This window comes from Microtus oregoni, unplaced genomic scaffold (genome assembly GCF_018167655.1).
Source record: "Microtus oregoni isolate MIOR12 unplaced genomic scaffold, Mior012 000027F_ref0000203, whole genome shotgun sequence".
In the NCBI taxonomy this organism is placed as follows: domain Eukaryota; kingdom Metazoa; phylum Chordata; class Mammalia; order Rodentia; family Cricetidae; genus Microtus; species Microtus oregoni.
The window spans coordinates 29,173,661-29,193,986 of record NW_024543086.1 but is presented as its reverse complement, the minus strand read 5'-3'; the positions used below and the strand labels follow the sequence as shown (position 1 = coordinate 29,193,986).

At 46.0% G+C, this 20,326-nt stretch overlaps 1 protein-coding gene across 2 annotated transcripts in view; it reads right to left on the bottom strand.

Annotated features, from left to right (window-relative positions):
• Snx29 (sorting nexin 29) overlaps nt 1–20,326 on the bottom strand; it is a 412,124-nt gene that overhangs the window by 360,107 nt on the left and 31,691 nt on the right. For both annotated transcript variants that reach the window (XM_041676439.1, XM_041676440.1), the window contains exon 4: nt 19,578–19,702. In XM_041676439.1, the coding sequence (XP_041532373.1) occupies nt 19,578–19,702 (125 nt within the window). The remainder of the gene's footprint in view (nt 1–19,577; nt 19,703–20,326) is intronic.

Below are 20,326 nucleotides of genomic sequence, written 5' to 3'. Positions count from 1 at the left end.
GACAGTTGGTCAGCCATTCTACCCCAATCAGTGAGCTCCAGCTTCTCAAAAACTAAGGCAAAAGGCAATTAAGGAAGACACTTGACCTTACCTGTGGCCTGCACAAAGACATGTACACACACACAAATGTACACACACACACACACACACACACACACACACAAAATGTGAAATAACATATAAAATGTGTCTACGAGTTGACTCAATCGTGTTAGCCACAGCAAGCATGCCTGTTGAATAAGGTGTTCAATGGTAAGCAGCAATTGATACTCATCATTACAGTACAGCAAAGCCTAGCACAAAAGTGCCCAACAGCATCCTCCCCTTGCTCTGGATGTCCTTTCTTTCCCACAACAAACATGCCCCATGTGGTTCCCTATGATGCTGCCCTGACCTCTTCCGCCCCCAGTAGTGACAGGTCCTACAAGTTGGGAGATAGTCAGACTACATTAGAGTGTCCATTTCTATGACACAGCTTCATCCCACTCCTGTTTTAGGTCTGAGATCTTCATGGTGAAGGGGTTAAAGTCTCCCATTCCCACAAGTGAGTTTAGGTTTCAGTTCTCTGAGAAAGACAAAACAGGTGTCCCTCCCACAAAGGGCCGTTTATCTATAATGCCCCTGCATTCAGAGTTGAGGCCTGAGCCAGCCTCACAATATCTCAAGGACAAATCCAGCAGCCCCTTCTGAGTCATGTCCAAACTTGCCCAAGCTTGTGCAAGTATATCCAAAGACGATAAGACTAAAGTTCAGCCAATAAAAAGGATACTAGCGAACTGCTGCTTGTTTAGCCAATTATGCATGAGATGACATAGCTGTCCCTGAAACTCTCTTAGTTGTGTTTAAAAGGAGCCTACACACTCCTCTGGGGTCAGTGCCATTTTGTACAGGAGAATGACCCCACATGCATGCAGAAATATTAATAAATGCTCTTTACTTTTACATACTATTTGAGACAGGAGTCTCCTTCGATATTTCCTCAGACCCTACAATGGAATATTCCTTTTTTTTAAACTGATATTTATTGAGCTCTACATTTTTCTCTGCTCCCCTCCCTGCCTCTCCCCTACCCACTTCAACCCTACCCCAAAGTCCCCATGTTCCCAATTTACTCAGGAGATTGTCTTTTTCTACTTTCTACTTCCCATGTAGATTATATCTATGTAAGTCTTTCTTAGTATCTGCATTGTTGTCTAAATTCTCTGGGATTGTGGTTTGCAGGCTGGCTTTCTTTGCTTTATGTTTAAAAACCACCTATAGGCCGGGCAGTGGTGGCGCATGCCTTTAATCCCAGCACTCGGGAGGCAGAGGCAGGCGGATCTTCGAGGCCAGCCTGGTCGACAAGAGCTAGTTCCAGGACAGGCTCCAAAACCACCGAGAAACCCTGTCTCGAAAAAAACCAAAAAATAAAAAATAATTAAAAAAAAATAAAAACCACCTATGAGTGAGTTCATTTGATAATTGTCTTTCTGTGTCTGGGTTAACTCACTCAAAATAATGTCTTCTAGTTCCATCCATTTTCAAGCTGCTGTTATTTTTTTTTCTGCTGTGTAGTATTCCATTGTATAAATGTACCACATTTTTCTTATCCATTCTTCAATCGAGGGGCATTTAGGTTGTTTCCAGGTTCTGGCTATGACAAACAAAGCTGCTATGAACATAGTTGAGCACATGTCCTTGTGGCACGATTGAGCATCCTTTGGATATATACCCAAAAGTGGTATTACTGGGTCTTGAGGAAGGTTGTTTCCTAATTTTCTGAGAAATCACCACACTGACATCCAAAGGGGTTGTACCAGCTTGCATTCCCACCAGCAATGCAGAAGTGTTCCCTTTTCCTCACAACCTCTCCAGCATAAGTTGTCATCAGTGTTTTTGATCTTGGCCATTCTTACAGGTATAAGATGGAATCTCAGAGTTGTTTTGATTTGCATTTCTCTGATGACTAAGGATGTTGAACATTTCCTTAAGTGTCTTTCAGCCATTTTAGATTCCTCTGTTGAGAGTTCTCTGCTTAGGTCTGTACTCCATTTTTTTTATTGGATTATGTGATCTTCTGGTGTCCAATTTTTTGAATTCTTTGTATATTTTGGAGATCAGACCTCTGTGTGATATGGGGTTAGTGAAGATCTTTTCCCATTCTGTAGGCTGTCATTTTGTCTTGTTGACCGTGTCCTTTGCTTTACAGAAGATTTTCAGTTTCAAGAGGTCCCATTTATTAATTGTTTCTCTCAGTGTCTGTGCTGCTGGGGTTATATTTAGGAAGTGGTTCCCTGTGCCAATGCGTTCAAGTGTACTTCCCACTTTCTCTTCTATAAGGTTCAGCGTAGCTGGCTTTATGTTGAGGTCTTTGATCCATTTGGACTTGAGTTTTGTGCATGGTGATAGATATGGGTCTGTTTTCATTTCTTTACATGTTGGTATCCAGTTATGCCAGCACCACTTGTTAAATATGCTTTCTTCTTTCCATTTGATATTTTTTGCTTCTTTATCAAATATCAGGTGTTCAAAGATGCGTGGATTGATATTGGTCCTCCTGTCTGTTCTTATGCCAATACCAGGCTGTTTTCAGTACTGTAGCTCTGTAGTAGAGTTTGAAGTCAGGGATTGTGATGCCTCCAGAAGTTCTTTTATTGTAAAGGATTGTTTTAGCTATCATGGGTTTTTTGTATTTCCAAATGAAGTTGAGTACCGTTCTTTCAAGGTCTTTGAAGAATTTTGCTGGGATTTTGATGGGCACAATGGAATATTCTTTACATTAATTTTGATATTTTTTAAAAATGTATGTATATATGTATGTGCACAGGGCTATGTGCATGTAAATGCAGGTATCCACAGAAGTCAGAGATGTCAAATCCCCCTGGAACTGAAGTTACAAGTGGTTGTGAGTTGTCCAAAATGGGCACTAGGTCCTCTGCAAAGAGAAGTACATTCTCTTAACCTGTGACCCATCTCTCCAGATGTGATGACATAGGGTTCGTTCATCTGATGCTTATGAGCAATCTGCACAAGACTGATGCCCCTGACTTCCTCCAGACCTGGAGTACAGCTCTCCTCCTGACCTGGGATACAGCTCTCTTCCAGGCTTGGGGGTACAGCTCTCCTCCATGCCTGGGGGTACAGCTCTCCTCCAGGCCTGGGGGTACAGCTCTCCTCCAGGCCTGGGAGTACAGCTCTCCTCCAGGCCTGGGGGTTGGGAGAGACAGCCCACAGAGCAACAGCTCTCCTCCAGAGCCTGAGTGCTGGGCGGGAAACAGCCCACTGAGCAACAAGTCCCTTACAGTGCTGGGAAGGAGTACAACTGAGCAGGGTAAAAGCACGGTATGAATTGAAGTAATGTATCATCAAATTCTAAGTACAATGTTTTGGAATAGAATATTTGTTTAGCTATGTAAAGATGTGTTATATTTGTTTGTGTTGCACAATAACTCTTTATGTACAGATGTGTTGCGTTTGTTTAACTATGTAAAGATGTCTTGCTTTTGTTTATGCTGCATTAGTTTAACTATGTAAAGATGAGTTGCTGTTTCACCTTTCCTGCTTAAGGTACCTGATTGCTCTAATAAAAAGCTGAACAGCCAATAGCTAGGCAGAGGAGGGAAAGGCATGGCTGATAGACACAGAGAAAATGGGAGCCAGCCAGCCAGTCAGGGGTCAGCCAGCCAAGGTCGGGGACCAGCCAGGGATCAGCCAACCAGAGAGGGGTCAACCAGACAGACACAGAAGAAGTAGGAAATTAGAACATACAAAACGAAAGAAATGTAAAAAGCCACGAGGCAAAACGTAGATGAAGAAAAACGGGCGAAATTAAGTTATATGAGTTAGTGGGACAAGCATATGTGTGCATAAGGCCAAGCATTCATAACTAATAAGTCTCCATGTCATGATTTAAGGGCTGTTAGTCCAAGAAAGCCTGCTACATATGATGCCCAACATGGGGTTCATATTTCTACATAGGGCCTGAGAAACCTGGGGGGGGGGGGGGTGCAGAGAAAAAGGAAAAGTCAAATCAGACATTTTCTTCCACCATATGAATCCCAGGGACCAAACTCAGGCCCCCCGTGTTGGTCAACCACCTTTTAGTGTATGTCCTGTAGCACTGTCTACTCACGGTCTTGTGTGGCCAGCAGGACTATCTATTTCTAAAACTTTCCATCATCCTAAACAGAACCTCCTTCATTAAACAACTCCCCCAACCTTCGGGAGCTTCAACTTCTGTCTGTACATTGGACTATTCCAAGCACCTCTGTCAGTGGCTCTATGGTATTTGTCTGTTTATGACTTAGTACAATGTTTTTGAAGGTTCTTCGACATTATGGCATGTATTACTGTATTAGTGCATAATTCCTTAGTTTTTCCACTATGCCCAACTTTTCACTCCCCATGGCTATGTGAAAAAATCAGAAACATGCTGAACAGTATAGAAAATAGGAATATGTTTGTGTATGTGTATATATATATCATTCCTGTTATTTTTTTGCATGTGTGATGTGTAAGTGGTACATGTGTGTTGTGTGTGAACATATAGGTATGCACATGTTCATGCACATATGTGCACCTGTGTACATACAAAGAGGCACAGAAGGACGCAGGGTGCCATGTTTCATCGCCCTCTACCCTAGGCCTTTGAGACGAGGCTGGCAGTTAGGAAGTCCCAGCAATCTGCTAGTTTCTGCCCAACACAACACTGGCATGACAGCTACACCGACTTTTTACATGGATCCTAGCTATTTGAACTCAGGTTCTCATGCTTGCATGGGTACCTAGCCATCTCCCTAACCCCAGAAAGCAGGGCTTCTAAAACTCACGACTCGTCTCCTTTTTCATCTTCTCTGAAGAGACATATTCATCCTGAGAGGAGTAAAGGGCCCATAAAACTTCCACGCTGATAATCATGTCTAAAAATTGACAACTCAAGTCAATATGAGCCTTCTTCATTCATGACACATCAAAAATAAATACCTTTGAAAGAGCCAGTGGTCACAACATCCCCAAGAGACCTTAGTCCAGATATACCAGACTGGGTATATATTGGTATATACTGGGGGCTGAGCCTAGGCACAGGCTAGGCAAGCACTGTGCCACATCATAGAGACAGAACCTCCTCTGAACTTGCAATCCTCCTGCCTCAGCACCCAGACTTTAACATACCGGGAACTACTCATGCGCTCATGTCCCTTGCACTGACTGGCACTGACTCTGTGTCACCAAGATGTCAAGGCTCCTCCCTGGACCCCTGAACATCCTCATAGTCTAGGCACCCACGGGTTGAGGACTAGCATGCTTATAGCTCTCCTGTGAGGCCAGATATTCTTTACCTCCGCTAGCCACTCTGTCAGTAACCCTGGACACAGCTGGTATTCCCCCAAGCCACACTGTGGGCAGACATTCTTCCGAGGCCTCTTTCACCAGAAGTAGATTTGCACGTTCATGACAATAACAGCAAACCCCAAGAAGGAACTGAAAGCCCGGCACAGAGGGGAGTGTGGCAGAGCGGACTTCCCCTCCCAACCAGGCTGTCCCAGCACATGCAGCTTCCTCAGAAATCAGTGTTCTATAGAAATGCAGTCACTGCCCAAGGGGACTCAGTGAAGCAGAACATAAACTCTGCTTTGAGTGAAGTGCAGTGGACCATTTTCAAAAACCCCACCGAGGTGCCAGAAGCCAGTGCGTGGGGACAGCAGAGGGCAGGGGTGGCCTCCCAGGAAAACTAGCGCTTTGCCTGAGTCATGATTTTGACATGGATGGTCCTTGGTCACCTCTAGGATGTACATACTCTAAGCTACAGGATAAGTGAAGCTGGAGCCTGCTCCTTCCCTCCTGGGAAAAGCAACAGGGCACACCACTGGGAGGCTTCACCAGGACTGTTGAGGCAGAGTCAGGGTGAACTGGGTAGGGAGCTCAAGGAAAGAAAATTTCTAAAGTGAACCCATTAAAACCACAGTGAGATAGCACTTCATGTCCATTTGAACGGCTACTAGTTTCTGGGGGGGGTTGTTGTAGTATTTTAGTTAGTTTGTTTGTTTGTTCAAGACAGGGATTCTCTATGTACTCTTGACTGTCCTGGAACTCTCTCTGTAGAGCAGTCTGGCCTTGAACACATAGTTCTGCCTGCTTCTGCCTCCTAAGCACTGAGATTAAAGGTGTGTGCCAGCACCAGCTGGATTTGTGGGGTGTTTTAAGGCAAAGAAAGAGATATGGAGACATGAAGGAATAAGAGCAGGACTTGTTGAAAAGAAAGGACAGGGATGGGAATGAGTGAGACACACTATGGAAGGGGTCTGCTGCACTCAGCATCTGGAGGTGTAAGCCTCAGCCTCTCTTTGCTGCTGAGTGGGATGCAGCGCTAGGAGAACAAGGAATGCAGTGTTGCCTCCAGAGACACTGCTCAGCAGGGGAAGGCGCTGACCTGGCAACCTGAGTTCCAGCACTGGACCCAGTGGAGGAAGGAAGGAGAGAACTGAATCCAAGTTGTCATCTGACCTCCAAACACACAATGCTGCATCCCCATGCTCGCTCGCTCTCTCTCTCTCTCTCTCTCTCTCTCTCTCTCCCTCTCTCCCTCTCTCCCTCTCTCCCTCTCTCCTTCTCTCTAAGTGGTGGGTCATAGCCACGCCCACTTGTATATGGACACTAAGAATCTGAACTCTTCTTGCTCATGCAGCAAGCACTTTCCACTCCACCCCTCGCCAGCCCCCTGATTCTCACAGATGGCTTAGGAGTATTCTAGTTGCTCTTCCTGTTGATAAAATGCCCTGACCAAAGTGACTCAAGGACAGAAAGGTTTACTCTGGTACTGTCCACCAAGGTGGCAGCAGCCTGCCCTGGGTAGTCACCACCCTACATCCCTCAGGAAAAGGACAGCAAGGACTGCACTCAGTTGCCTCCTTTTCACTCTGCCCCAAACCAAGCTCTTAGGATGCTGCAGCCCACAGTTAGGGTGGGGCTCCCCCTCCATCTAACATAATCAAAAACCCCTTACAGGCCTGCCCAGAGGCTCATCTCCCATGGACTCTGGATCCTGGCAAGCTGATAGACTACGTTAACCATCAGAAGTTTGGGGAAGAATTGGGGGGGGGGGGGGGGGGTGTAAAGAAGATAATAGGGAAAAAAAATTTACAACAACAAAATGGCTGCCTAAACAAGACCAAACAACAATAATAATAAACACACTTACTAAGAAAAGGGAAAATCCTGAGGGCCCTGTCCCTAGACAGACAACTACAGGCAAGTGACCTCTGCTGAGAGTGACAACCAACCCTTCCCCTAGGGATGAGCCCCAGCCCTGAGACCATGTACAGACGAGCCACACTGAACAGACTCAGTAGATTTTTCACTTTAAAGGACAAACAAAGGGAAAGAAGTATTTCCAAACCTGAAGAATTTCAGGACAGTAGAAGCCAGAAAAACAACTCAGAATATGAGACGTGGAGACATAAACAAATCAGTGGGAATATGTGAAATACAACTCAGAATATGAGATGTGGAGATGTAAACAAGTCAGTGGAAGGGTGCATTCTTAATCCACTGCCTGCACTCACAAAAAACACAACTTAAAAAGGGAGGAGTTTGCTGGGCGGTGGTGGCGCACGCCTTAATCCCAGCACTTGGGAGGCAGAGGCAGGCGGATCTTGAGTGCAAAGCCAGCCTGGTCTACATAGTGAGTTCCAGAAGAAGAACTATTTCACAGAAAAACTCTGTCTTTGAGGGGCGGGAGAATGAGGGATTTAACCCCCTTCATCGGTAAGCCATCAAAGACAGCGTGTGGTAGCGAAAGTCATTCCTCACACCCCAGCACTCACTTCCATTGATGAACTATGGGAAAGCCATGGAGGTCCCAAGACAGGAGCCACAGCAAGAGGGGGCTTTGTAGGAATTGGGCCTGTTCTTTTCCAAAGGCAATGGCCACAGTGTTCTAACCTGTCGGCTGTAGATCAGGCTGGGGGCAGGTGCAGAGCGGAGAGCAAGCAGGCTAAGCTGGTAGGGGCCAGAACCTTTAAAGCCAAGGCAAGGAGCACATACTCGGTGCCAACACTAATACAGATCCTGTGGTCTGGGGAGCTGGGGACAAGCAGATTTTTAAGATGATCCTTGAAGCTATATAATGTGTGGAGCTAACCAAGAGACAAAGTACAGTGCTTTGTAAGGAATTACCTTGGGGGCAAAGGGGAAGGGAAGAAGGCTAGGGATAAAAGTCTGGAAGAAGCTAAGAGACTGGAATGAAGAACAGGGTCATTTATTAAGCAAGGAACCCAGGAGCGAACATGGATGATAATAAGGACTTCAATAGGACTAGGTTCTTTTTCCATCTAAAAAGAACCACTCTGAAAACACAGAGCTCAAGACCGTTATCTGGGCCTGAGAAAACACTGCCACAGGAATAAGCACACAAACAGAAATTTTCACTGAGTTATGGCCCATGTCTGAAATCCCAGCACTTCAAGAGGCAGAAGAAAGAGGATCACAAGTTCAAGGCCTGCCTGGGGTACATAGAAAGTTTAAGGACCGCCTGTTTCACAGAAGGGAAAATATAAATGAATCAAAGCAGCATGTGCAGAAATATGAGGCAATGATAAACCTGAAGACTAATAACATTGAGTGTACAAGTGTGGATGATGAGCACAGAGAAGGAGTGGAAAGTGTCTCTAGTCACTGTGGCACCGCAGGAAGCAGGACAAGGTCACCCAGCAGACAAGGGTGACAGCAACTGTGTCTCCAGCATGTTCTACCATGCTCTGCTGTGGCCTGCTACTAGGAACAACAAGTACCAAGGACAGAACACGATGCTTTGGCATCCGAAGCACAGTGGCTGAGTTTCTACCCACCTTCCTTCCACAGCACTCGTGAGAGCTGACGGGACTTGCAGCCCATCCACTACAAGCCAAGCTCCTGTAAATTTCTGGGGTACTTTAAATTAATTTTTACTTTGTTAAAAAATCTACCACTTCCAGTTATGACTTAGAGATAGTGGCAGGTCAGAACACTTGGTCACCAGCTACAGCACTGTTCTGAGACTGTGGAGCCTGTCAGACATGAGACTCGGCAGATGGACACAGGGGCTGCAGCAGTGTGGGGAGTTCTCACCACTGTAACAGACTGGGACGCTCTAAAAACATGAGCCAAAATAATTACATGCTTTTCAAGTTGCTTCTTCCAGGTACTCCATAAGAAAAAAGGAAGGGACTACTTACACTTCTGGAGGGGTCCTGGCACAAGGTGCCTAAAACACCAAGCAAGACGATGCAACTCACTGAGCACACTTTTCCTGAAGAGCCTTCGCACCTCCAGATTCTCCACTAGGAGCCAAGGACCCAGGAAGAATAATAAGCACATGGTGTCCTGCTTCACAAAGACATCTCACACGGGATAGGGACGACGGGCAACTCAATGTGACACTGAGAGAAAGTCAGAAGACGGGGTGGGCTGTCCTTGTCCACACACTTCACATGTTCTGGGCCACGTGGGCTCTGCAGTAACTGCAGCAAACAGGATGGTGACAAGTAACTGCACTTGTATTCCTATAAGACTTTATTTACAAGGCTGAGCTCCACCTAAGTGACAGGTTGTTCATAAGTGCTGCTTAACTTGCTCCCGAATTCAGAGTGGAAAAGTCGTGACCACCAGGAGGTCCTTTTTCTGGAGCAACAAGTCATCCCAGATACTCAATGCCAGAACTTCAGAAAAAAATCCCAGAGTCCTGAGCAGGAATCCCAGCTCTGCTACTTGCTAGCTGACTTAGTTCCTATAGGGTTTATTTGGCTCATGGTCCACTGAGGAAAGTCAGGGCAGGAACTCAGGCAAAGACAATGGGGAATGATGCTTACTGGTTTGCTCTCCAAATCTTATTCAACATATTTTCTTACACCAACCAGGACCCATCCAGAGACGGCACCTCTCACAGTGGGCTGGGCCTCCCCTCACATCACTCGTTAATAAAGAATATGCACACAGACTTGCCTACAAGTCAATTTGAAGGGGGCAGTTTCTCAATTGAGGTTCCCTCTTCCCAGATGATTCTAGTTCATGCCAAATTGATAACAAACTGACCAGCACACTGCCCCAGGGTCCTAAGCCAGCAGTCCTAAAGACACCATCAGGGACTCCACCGAATCCTCTCTGGATCCCTCATGTTAGATATCTGGAAATTAGCACCAGTGGGCTATTGTTAGACACTGCTGTGACAAACCTGACCGTGTTTTTCAAGGACTGCGGAAGGACTTTGAACTTTTGACTAGAAAAATCCCAGAGTGTAATAAGTGACTGTGGGAGCATGGCAGATAATGCCGAGAACAGTAGAGCCAATGTCAGACGGCTTGTGAGGTTTCAGAGGGAAGCAAAGCCTATCAGGGCAATTTCTGTGACATTCTGAATTAAGACTCTGTGATTCTGGTCAGCTGGTGCTGAAGAATCAGTTGTGATTAAGAGACCAACATCATGGAGGCTGAATCTTCAGGCTCAGCACACACTGAAGGAAGATAGAGATCATATTTCAAGTTAGGAACCAAGGCCCTGGGTGGGAGCCAAGTTTGATGCTAATAACCACCCTCCTCTCCAGAGAATGTACATGGGGATCCCAAGAGAACTTCTCAATCCTTTCCAAGGACAGTGCGATCCATGACCTTACCTCCCAACATGGCTACACTGAGGGTCAAGCTCCCAATATGTGAGCCCTTGGGGACACCCCCAAACCATATCCAAAGCACACCTGCTGCATATAATCATGTTGCTCTTGCCAAAGTGTGATAAGTTAGGGATCTCCAGGCTGGCATGACAGGTTGGTGGGTAAAGGTGCCTTGCCACTGAGTCAGACAACCTGAGTTTGATTCCTAATACCCACAACAATGATGTGGGAGTCCCCTCTATATGCTGTGAATGTTTTATTGCCATTTGTTAGTAAAGAAGCTGCTTTGGCCTATAGCAGGGCAGAATATAGCAAGGTGGGAAGGGAAATTCAAGCAGAGATAGAGGAGAAAAGAAGGCAGAGCCAGGGAGATGCCATGTAGTTGCCAAAGGAGAAAGCTGCCAGAACATTATTGGTAAGCCACAGCCTCATGGCAATACACAGATTAATAGAAAAGGGTTAATTTAAGTTGTAAGAGCTAGGTAGGAATATGCCTGAACCATTGGCGTTGTTGTAATGAGTATAGTTTCCGTGTGATTATTCAGGTCTAGGCAACCAGAAAAAGAAAGAACAGCTTCTGCTAACCTTCAAACATGAACAGTGGCACACATGCCAACCGCCCTCCCTAGGTAAACAGGTAAAGAGCATTTAATTCACGGTCCCATGTCTCCCTTGGAGGACACACAGCAGACAAACACCAAGCAGCTCAAGAGCCCTCCAGAGACTGAGCACCACCTAACCTCAGACAGAAGTCCCAGAACTGTAAGCAATACACTTCTGCCATTTGAAGTAAACGAGTTGCTAATTTTTAATGTTAAAAAAAAATGCAACACCCCCAAAATTTTCATGAAGATGGTAAGTGAGCACTACAAGTGATTCCAATGGTAAGTGAGCACTACAAGTGATCCCAATGGTAAGTGAGCACTACAAGTGATCCCAATGGTAAGTGAGCACTACAAGTGATCCCAATGGTAAGTGAGCACTACAAGTGATCCCAATGGTAAGTGAGCACTACAAGTGATCCCAATGGTAAGTGAGCACTACAAGTGATTCCAAGCCAACAACGGGTCTGAATAAGCACAGGCATCTTATTTAGAGAACACCACACACCAAACTCCCAAGTGATACAACAAAAAAGCTGAATGGCTTTGTACTTATTACATAGAGGACATCTGTGATGGGAAACATTCCACAAAGAAACTGCAGGCTCAATGACATTTCACTCAGGCCTAAACAATCAACAGTCCTTTCCACAGTTAAGTATGAGAGCCCCTGAGACAACCCTACCATCTTATTTGCCTAAAGGCAGTCATATAACTGGATATAATAAATCATAGCCATGGGGGGGGGAATCACAGGGTTGTCATAATTATTATACACAAACAAGCACTGTGCACATTGTTTTATGAGGCCAGACTAACCACTGTTCCAAATGATAAAAAGGAAACTTTAAGAAAATCAATGGCAGGGCTGGAGAGATGGCTCAGAGGTTAAGAGCACTGGCTGCTCTTCCAGAGGTCCTGAGTTCAATTCCCAGCAACCACATGGTGGCTCACAACCATCTGTAATGAGGTCTGGTGCCCTCTTCTGGCATGCAGGCATACACACAGACAGAATATTGTATACATAATAAATAAATATTAAAAAAAGAAAAAGAAAATCAATGGCAGTGATGGCGCATGCATTTAATCCCAGCACTTGCAAGGCAGGGGTGCGTGGAACTCTTGAGTTCAAGGCCAGCATGGCCTACAGAGGGAGTTCCAACACAGCCAGGGCTAGACAGAAAAACCCTGTCTTGAAAGAAAGAAAAAGAAGGAGGGAGGGAGGGAGGGAGGGAGGGAGGGAGGGAGGGATCAAGTAAAAGCTGGGCATGGTGGTACACACCTTTAATCCCAGTACTGGGGAGGCAGGCAGGTCTCTGTGAGTTGAAGGCCAGCCTACTTGACAGAGAGAATTCCAGGACAGACAAAACATCGAATGACCCTGTTCTCCATCACCACTCAAAAGAAGGAAAATCAAGTACCAAGCAAGCCATTACACAGAAATAGATGTAAAATCTTAAAAATCAAATTCAACAATACATAAAAAGAACCAACTGGGTTTGCTCTGGGAATACAGGAGTGGCCTAATAGAGACCTCAACTGCAACAAAATCAGAAAGCGAAGATGATAAAATGCAAACCAGATTAGGATAAAAGCTCTTAGCAGCTAGCTCCCCGACAGAAAGGAATATCAGTCCTTTGAGATCAAGTTCATGACAAGGAAGCCCATATTTCTGCTGCAGTTTAGCAGCAAACTGGAGGGTCTGTCCAGAGCAGCAGAGCAAGAAAGGAAAAAGAAACCTCATTACCTGCAAAGACAAAAAGAAAGCCGAGGGTGGAAGGACCCACGAGTAATCCCAGGATCCGTGAGGCAGGAAAAGAAAGATCTCGAGTTAAGCCTGGGTTACAGAGCCAAGCCATATCACAAGAAAATAAAGACAGGCAGGCTAGGGAGACAGCTCAGTATAAGCCATGCAAGAGTAAAAGGACCTGAATTCAAATTCCCAGGGCCCATGTGTAAAAGAAGCCAGGCGCAGAGCTCCTGTGAGGAGATGGGGTGAAAACAGGAGCATGGGTCAGGCAGTCTGGCACTCAGCAGACAAATGAGTCTTCTCAAGCAGGTGCAAAGGTGTCCTCTAACCTCCACAAGCATGCTATGGCACTCATGCCCCTGCATTCACGCACACCCAAAAGCATGTGCACATGCAGACAAACACATGTATATACACATAAACAAAATTTTTAAAAATTTAAAACAGGAAAAAGAAAGGACGAGTAAAGCCAAAAACTCTACAAACTTCTAGAATTAACCAACAACTTTAGTAAGGTTGCTAGAAACATGATTAATGAACAAAAGGTAACAGCATGTCTGGGTATCAGTAAAAAATATTGAAAACTATTTTTAAATGCTACTTTTAACATCAAAACGTTTCAAATATATAGAAATAAATCTAAGCAACAATATTCATAGATTCCATAAAACACTGAGAACTAACAGGACATCAATACGCAGGCTACCTAAGATTCACAGGCTGGAATATCCACTACTGCAAATATGTGACTTCCCAGACTCATCTCTGAATTCAATGTAATCCCAAGTGTGGTGCCAAGAGAGATTTTTTTTTTTGTATATGTGGAAATGGACAAGATGATTTAGAATGCAAAAGAAATCAAGAGCAGCCAAAACAATCTAAAAAGATAAAACCCAAGATTTACACTTACCAGATACAAAGGATTTTCTTAAAATCACAGCATAGGTGACAATGTGGTGTCGCTAAACCCTCTCCAAAGGGACACAAACACTGTGATGGCAGAGTCACTAGAGTTAATGAGGGAGCCTCAATTGAGAAAATGTTCCAGAAGATCAGACTCCCCTCAATAATGAACAGTGCTGTGGAGGTGTAAGCTGAATAAACACTTTCCTCCCCAACTTGCTTTTGGTCATGGTGTTTCAATACAGCAATACAAACCCTAATTAGAACATGCTGTCTATCTTTTCAATGATAGAGTGTATCAATGACAAACTAAGGCATGATTCTGCCAAAGTTGACTCTGGGGAAACAATGAGTTTCTTGGGATTCCTTACAGTGTGTCCTTACAGTTACTTACAGTATGGGTTACTTACAGAGTTGCAGGTGCTTCTTCCCAGCCCAGCGGGCCACCCCTGGAAAGCCTCTATCCAGCAGGCAGAGACGGAGCCTCCTCCTTTAGTTTTCCCCACAATACACTGTAGCCCTTCCACATGCAATTAAGGCAGAGTTGCAAACAACAGTGGGTAGGGAGAGGCTGACTACTCGAGTGAGCATCTGCTGGCCCTCCCCACCCCTCCATGATGGGGCCTTACAGTCATCGGGCCCAGCTGTGTCACCCCTTTGCAAGGGGCACAGCTGACCTTTCCAAGTTGCTGGTGTGCTTGCCCAGGAGGAGAGTCACAGCAGTGCTATTGGCACAGGTTAAAAGACTATCCAGATATGATGTCCAGAAGAAAAAATATATATACCTGGACTCTTGATTTATGACCAAAGGGATGTTTCAGGGCAGTTGAGGAGCCAATAAACAGCTCTTCTTCAGTTAGACTTCCGCAAGGGAAGAATAGCATCCTAGCCCTCACATATACTCAGTCAGCTATGTGACGATCCTCACTTCTTCAGTTAGACTTCCACAAGGAAGAATAGCATCCTAGCCCTCACATATACTCAGTCAGCTATGTGACGATCCTCACTTCTTCAGTTAGACTTCCACAAGGAAGAATAGCATCCTAGCCCTCACATTTGCAGTACTCAGTCAGCTATGTGACGATCCTCATGGCTTTAGAATAAGCAAAGATTTCTTAAGCAGATTCAGAAAAATTCAATTAATAAGATGAAAGATAAATTAGGCTATGAAAGTGGAATACCATGGGGCAGGGAGGCCTGATCCTGCCTCAATGACATGATGGGACAGACTGAGTTGACTTCCCAGGAGAGGCCTTACCCTCTCTGAGGAGTGGGTGGGGGAAGGGTGGGGGGAAGTGGAAGAGTGGGGTGAGAGCAGGTAGGGGGAACTAGGATTGGTATTAAAAATTAAAAATTAAATAAATAAAAATTTAAAAAAGAAAATGGAGTACTTCCATCCATCAAAAGATATCATTACAGGGTCAGTTACAGAGTGGGAGAAGTTTCCTGTGTCCTAGGAATAAAGAATTTGTACCTATAAACTATCAAAAACTCATACAGATTAGAAGAACAGCAACCCAAGGAAAAAAATTGGCCAAAGTTTTGAACCTTATAAAAGAAGGTATCTGGGTAGCCGACAAGCCTGAGAAACAGGGTCAACACCATGGTCATCGGGAAATGACAAAGCCTGGAAGATAAACATAGTTATAAGCCAGGATGTGGAACCACCCCAGGTCTGGTACACCTGGACCACCTGCTGGCAGAAGCTGAACCTCAACCACAGTCTCCGGCTCAGGTGTGTGAGCCCCATGACTCATGAATTTACCTCCAAGACACATACACATCCAAAACACAACAAAAACAGTTCCAGAAGTAGTGCTCACAACAGCTCCAAAGAGATTAAAAGGCTATGCAGCACCGCCCATCAATGGAGGCAGATCAGCTCCTGGTACCCCGCGGCCCAACAGAACCTCACAGAACAATGCTGAAACCACACACTGATGAGGACATGAAGTTTCCTTCAAAATGAAGCAAAACAAAGGCCTGTGTGAGAAACGGGAGAAGCTCCAGGCAAGGCTGTGTGGCAAGCCCAAGACACGGGAACATGAGAGCCTAGCGACACTAGTGATGCTACCTGGAGCTGCTTTGTGCTTCTGTATTACCTTGTATTCAATGCTTCATCACAGTTGAGGTTATAAACACAAATCGTGGGACTGGGAAAATGCTCAGTAAGAAAACTGCTTGCTGTACAAGCATGAGAATTTGAGTTCAGATACACAACATCTTCAAAAAAAAAAAAAAGTCACTTTGCAGGCTGAAACCCGCATTTCAACATGAAAAGATGATCAGTGGGTAAAGATGCATGCTGCCAAGCCTGAGTTCCATCCCTGGGACCTGCTACCACAATTATCTTCTGACCTGTATACTGAGGCCATGGCACACCAACCACATACACACATATAATAAAGCAAGCAAAGCACTAGCCAGGTGTGGCAAAAGTTAGTTCTGTAATCCCAGAACTGGGAGACAGAGGCAAGGGGATCCCTGAAGTTCACCAGCCGGTTTAGCCACCTGGTGAGCTCCAGCTGTCATGAGGGAACAAATGAGGTAGAGAGCAGTAGGCACGTCCTCCACACACGCATGCACAGGTGCACACACAGAATACTTCAGCATCCCCATCGGCACACAGGACAGGTCTCTAGGACTCTGGAAGGTGAGTCTCCACGACGTCCACATGCTCAAATGTATTTCCTTGACCCTGGATCATGGTCTAAAAAGGACAGAGGTAAGTTATCAGTATGTAGGGGTAGAAACAACCTCCCTCGAATCTTATGAGGAAGAGCAGACAACAGCCAGCACTATCTCATGCTTCAGGGATAGCAGGGAGAGGCTGCCCATGCCTGGTGTGAGGACACCTTTGCCAGTGGACTCAGTGCCAACCAAGGGACAGCAGGCTGCGATTTAAAGTAGAAACCCCTATTTCAACATGAAATTCCACAATTCTTAAATGTTAGAATCTTAAAAATAAGTGCCTAAGGAACCGAGTCACTAAGCTCAGTCACCCTGTGCCCAACACTGGAAGACCACATTCTTGGTGGTCACACATCCTTCAGTCAGTACTCTAAGGTGGAGCGTCTCTCTCTTCAGAGGGAAATGAGTTTGCTTTGTTTGTGGTGCTGGGGATTGAAACATGTGAGCTCACACGTGTTAGGCAAGCACCCTACCACTGAGCTGATGCCCAGTTGAGGAGGCCCAACTGTACAGAGTTGATACAGCAGCCTCCTGGCTACCATAAACAAGGACAGCATCGAAGATGACTGAAATGCAGACTGCCCTGAACCTGGGCCTCTGATTGCCTCATCTTACGATGAGGAAACATCGGGTCAGAGAGAAGATGTCCCCACAGGCTCCGGCCTGACAAGTCCCTGGGAAGGATGACAGCCCTGCCCAACTTAAGCCACAGATCACAACCCCTATGCTACATTATGGGGTGAGGGGCTCATATCTACCCAATCCTTCTCTCTGGATTTCACGTTCCTCATTCTATCCCAAAGGTCTGCTCCCGAGGCTCTCCAACTTGATCTCAATTGATAAACCACCAGCCCTGCTCCCTTGGGAGGCTTTTAATCACTCCCTGCAAGGGAAGAGGTCTTAATCAGCCAAGGCGGGGCTAGCAGCCAGTGAATGGTTAATTAAGGCAGCCAACAGAGATGACAATGAAACCCTGGCAACCACCCCAGGGCTAAGCCAGTGCTCTGTTCCTGGCTTCTAATTGGCACAGCAGACAACAGCAGAGCCTGTCCCCACTTCCAGGCTACAGAGGGAAGTTAAACTGAGGCAGGTGGGGCTGAGGGCTGAGGCCCTCACAAAGGCCTCGGGGCTTTCCTGGTTACCAGAGTCAAGAAACAAGAGACAATTCTAGTCTGTGAGGCCACAGGAAGAGCTAATCTCCCTGTGAGGCCAGCTAAGAGGTCAGAACTTGTGAAGGATGAGGTGAAGGAGAGGGCGAAAGTTCAGGGAGCTGGGGAGGAAGGGTCACTCCTGAGCAACACAAGTCAGTGTCTCCCATGAGCTGTGGCACAACCTGCAACCACCCTCAGAGACCATGCGTTCCCTGGGTTCTAAGCACTAAAGCTCAGAGAGAGCACCCACAGGATCACAATTGCCCAAATACAGCTTGCCCTCTGCGGCCAGCAGCTGAGGTCACCCACTGGAAGCAATCAAGGGCCCCAGGTAAAGATGGAAACAAAGAAAAAGTGGATTTAGCAAACACAGGGGACTCTGGGAAAATCTTACCAAGCAACCCAAACCCTAGCCCACACCATATGTTGGCTTAGGATGCACCCGAGGAAAGCTTCTGAGACCCCACTATAAATCACTGCCGTCAACTTCTGAGGTGGGCAAGGCACCTTGCAGAAGCTGACTGAAAGACACTGAGGTCTTTGGCTCAAATTTTCTTAGGATTAGCCCCTCCTCACCTTGTTTGGTTTGGGTTTTGTCTGGTTTTTGAGACAAGGTCTCACACAGCCCAGGCTGACCTCAAACTTCTTATCCTTATGCCTTCAACTTCCTAGTGCTGGGATTTTAAGTATGCACCACCATGCCTGGCTCCTTTGCTGGCTTAAAGAAGACCTGGGGGTACTAAAGACAATTATGTGTGAAATTCCACAGGGAAAGGAATTCACCCCAGGCACAGTCTCTCCACCACGGTCTTTTCTGGGAATGAGCTACTCATTAGATAAACAGGAATCAAAGGTTTGTTGAAGAGCTGAGAGAAAATAAAGAAGGCCTAGAACTAGGTGTGGTGGTGCCCCCCTGTAACCCCAGCACAGAGGAGGCTGGGGCAGGAAGATTGAAGGTCAAGGTCAAAGGCTGAAAGTCCCAAGCAGACAGCCACACTTGCTTGGCCAGAGGCCACATCGTACCATGGTATCTGACAAGACTTTGTGGACAAGGTACACAGGAGACCCTGGTCTCAAATAGAGGCATTGGCCAGATTCCCTCAGACACCCCCACCACACACGCCTGCTCTGTGTGAATGGCCAGTGGAAAGAGGACACATTTTTCCTCAGCAGTAATGCTTGCATTAGCATGAGGACAAGGAAGAGTCGGGAACTGGAGGTAGCAGGCAAAAGAAAAGTCCCAAAAACTGCCTTTGAAATATGAAGAATGGAGAGATGCCCAGCCATCTCTGTATGACAATATATTTCCAAGCTCATGGCCAGAGCAGAACATTCACCTGGCAGGCTTCCTCAGCCATTCAGTGGGAGCAGTAAAGGCCTATGTACTTCTGGAAAGTGGAACGAGTTAGCGTGCATCCAGGATCATCAAGGGCCAGAGTCCCCACTAAGCACCAAGTGTTCCCTGTTTTCAGGGACAGTATTTTACAGCACAACTCTGAGCTCTGAGACCTGCGGGGTTTCTGGTGCTGCTGAAGTCATTTAATTACACAATGTTATGCTATCCCCACACATTGAATTCAAACAGATTATTAATTTCCCAAACACTGCTACACCACACTGGTAGAATCAGCACTGTGGCTGTAGACAGCCAGCCCCAGAGGAGATGGTGACTGTTGGCTCTAGGAACCACATACAAAAGATGACTTCATTTAAATTAAGGGGCTAGACAGCCTAGACTGTTTTACCTCTGTTTTTTCACTCTGTGAATTTCTAGGCACACAAGCACAGGCCTAGGCCCACACAAAGAGCCTGCTATGGAAAGACAGACAAGCAGCAAGGCAGAAGTGGGCATCAAGTACCTGTCTCAGTTTTGCTGGCAAAGCCCGCCGCCTGCTTGATGGCTGCTGCTGTGAGCGCTAATCCTCGACTCCTCTTCATGCCATGCTGAAGGACGGCTTCAAACTGGGCACACAGACAGGTCACCCTGCAGGAGAAGCAGGGACTCATCAGTCTACCTGGGAAGTGACAGCAGCAGAGTGGGCTCCAGCACTGAGGTGAGCCGCCAGGTGTGACTCCAGAAGACACCTGGATTTGCCCCTCAGGACTAGTGCTGGAAGAACAGGGGAAAGGGTGCCAACCAGCAGGTGATGCAAAGCCAGTTTAAAAACAAATCAGTCCTGTGGGAACTGCATTCAATTCACAAGTCTCAACTCTTAATTTAGATCACATAGTTTACAAAGCACAAAGCTAGATGACATTTTCAGAGGCTGAATCCAGTAGCCTGCCAAACCAGAAACACTCTACTTTCATGGCCTGTTACTACTTACTGTCATGTGAATTCTTGTTACTTATTATAAGAGATTACATCGTGAATTCTTATCTAGAGGTGACAAAATTTTCAATTAAGTTACAATTGCTGTGCATTTAATTGAATTTCTCAATAACTGAAAAAAAAATGGGAGCTTCTGAGCATGCCCGTGGAGAGATGAAGTCAGGGAAATCACACTGGATTCTCAGGTCCTCCCTAGGTTCTTGGGCCTCTGGTTCTTGGTCCATGCTTTCTGAGCCCTTCCATTCACAGCCAGTGATAACTCCCATGTGCTAGGCC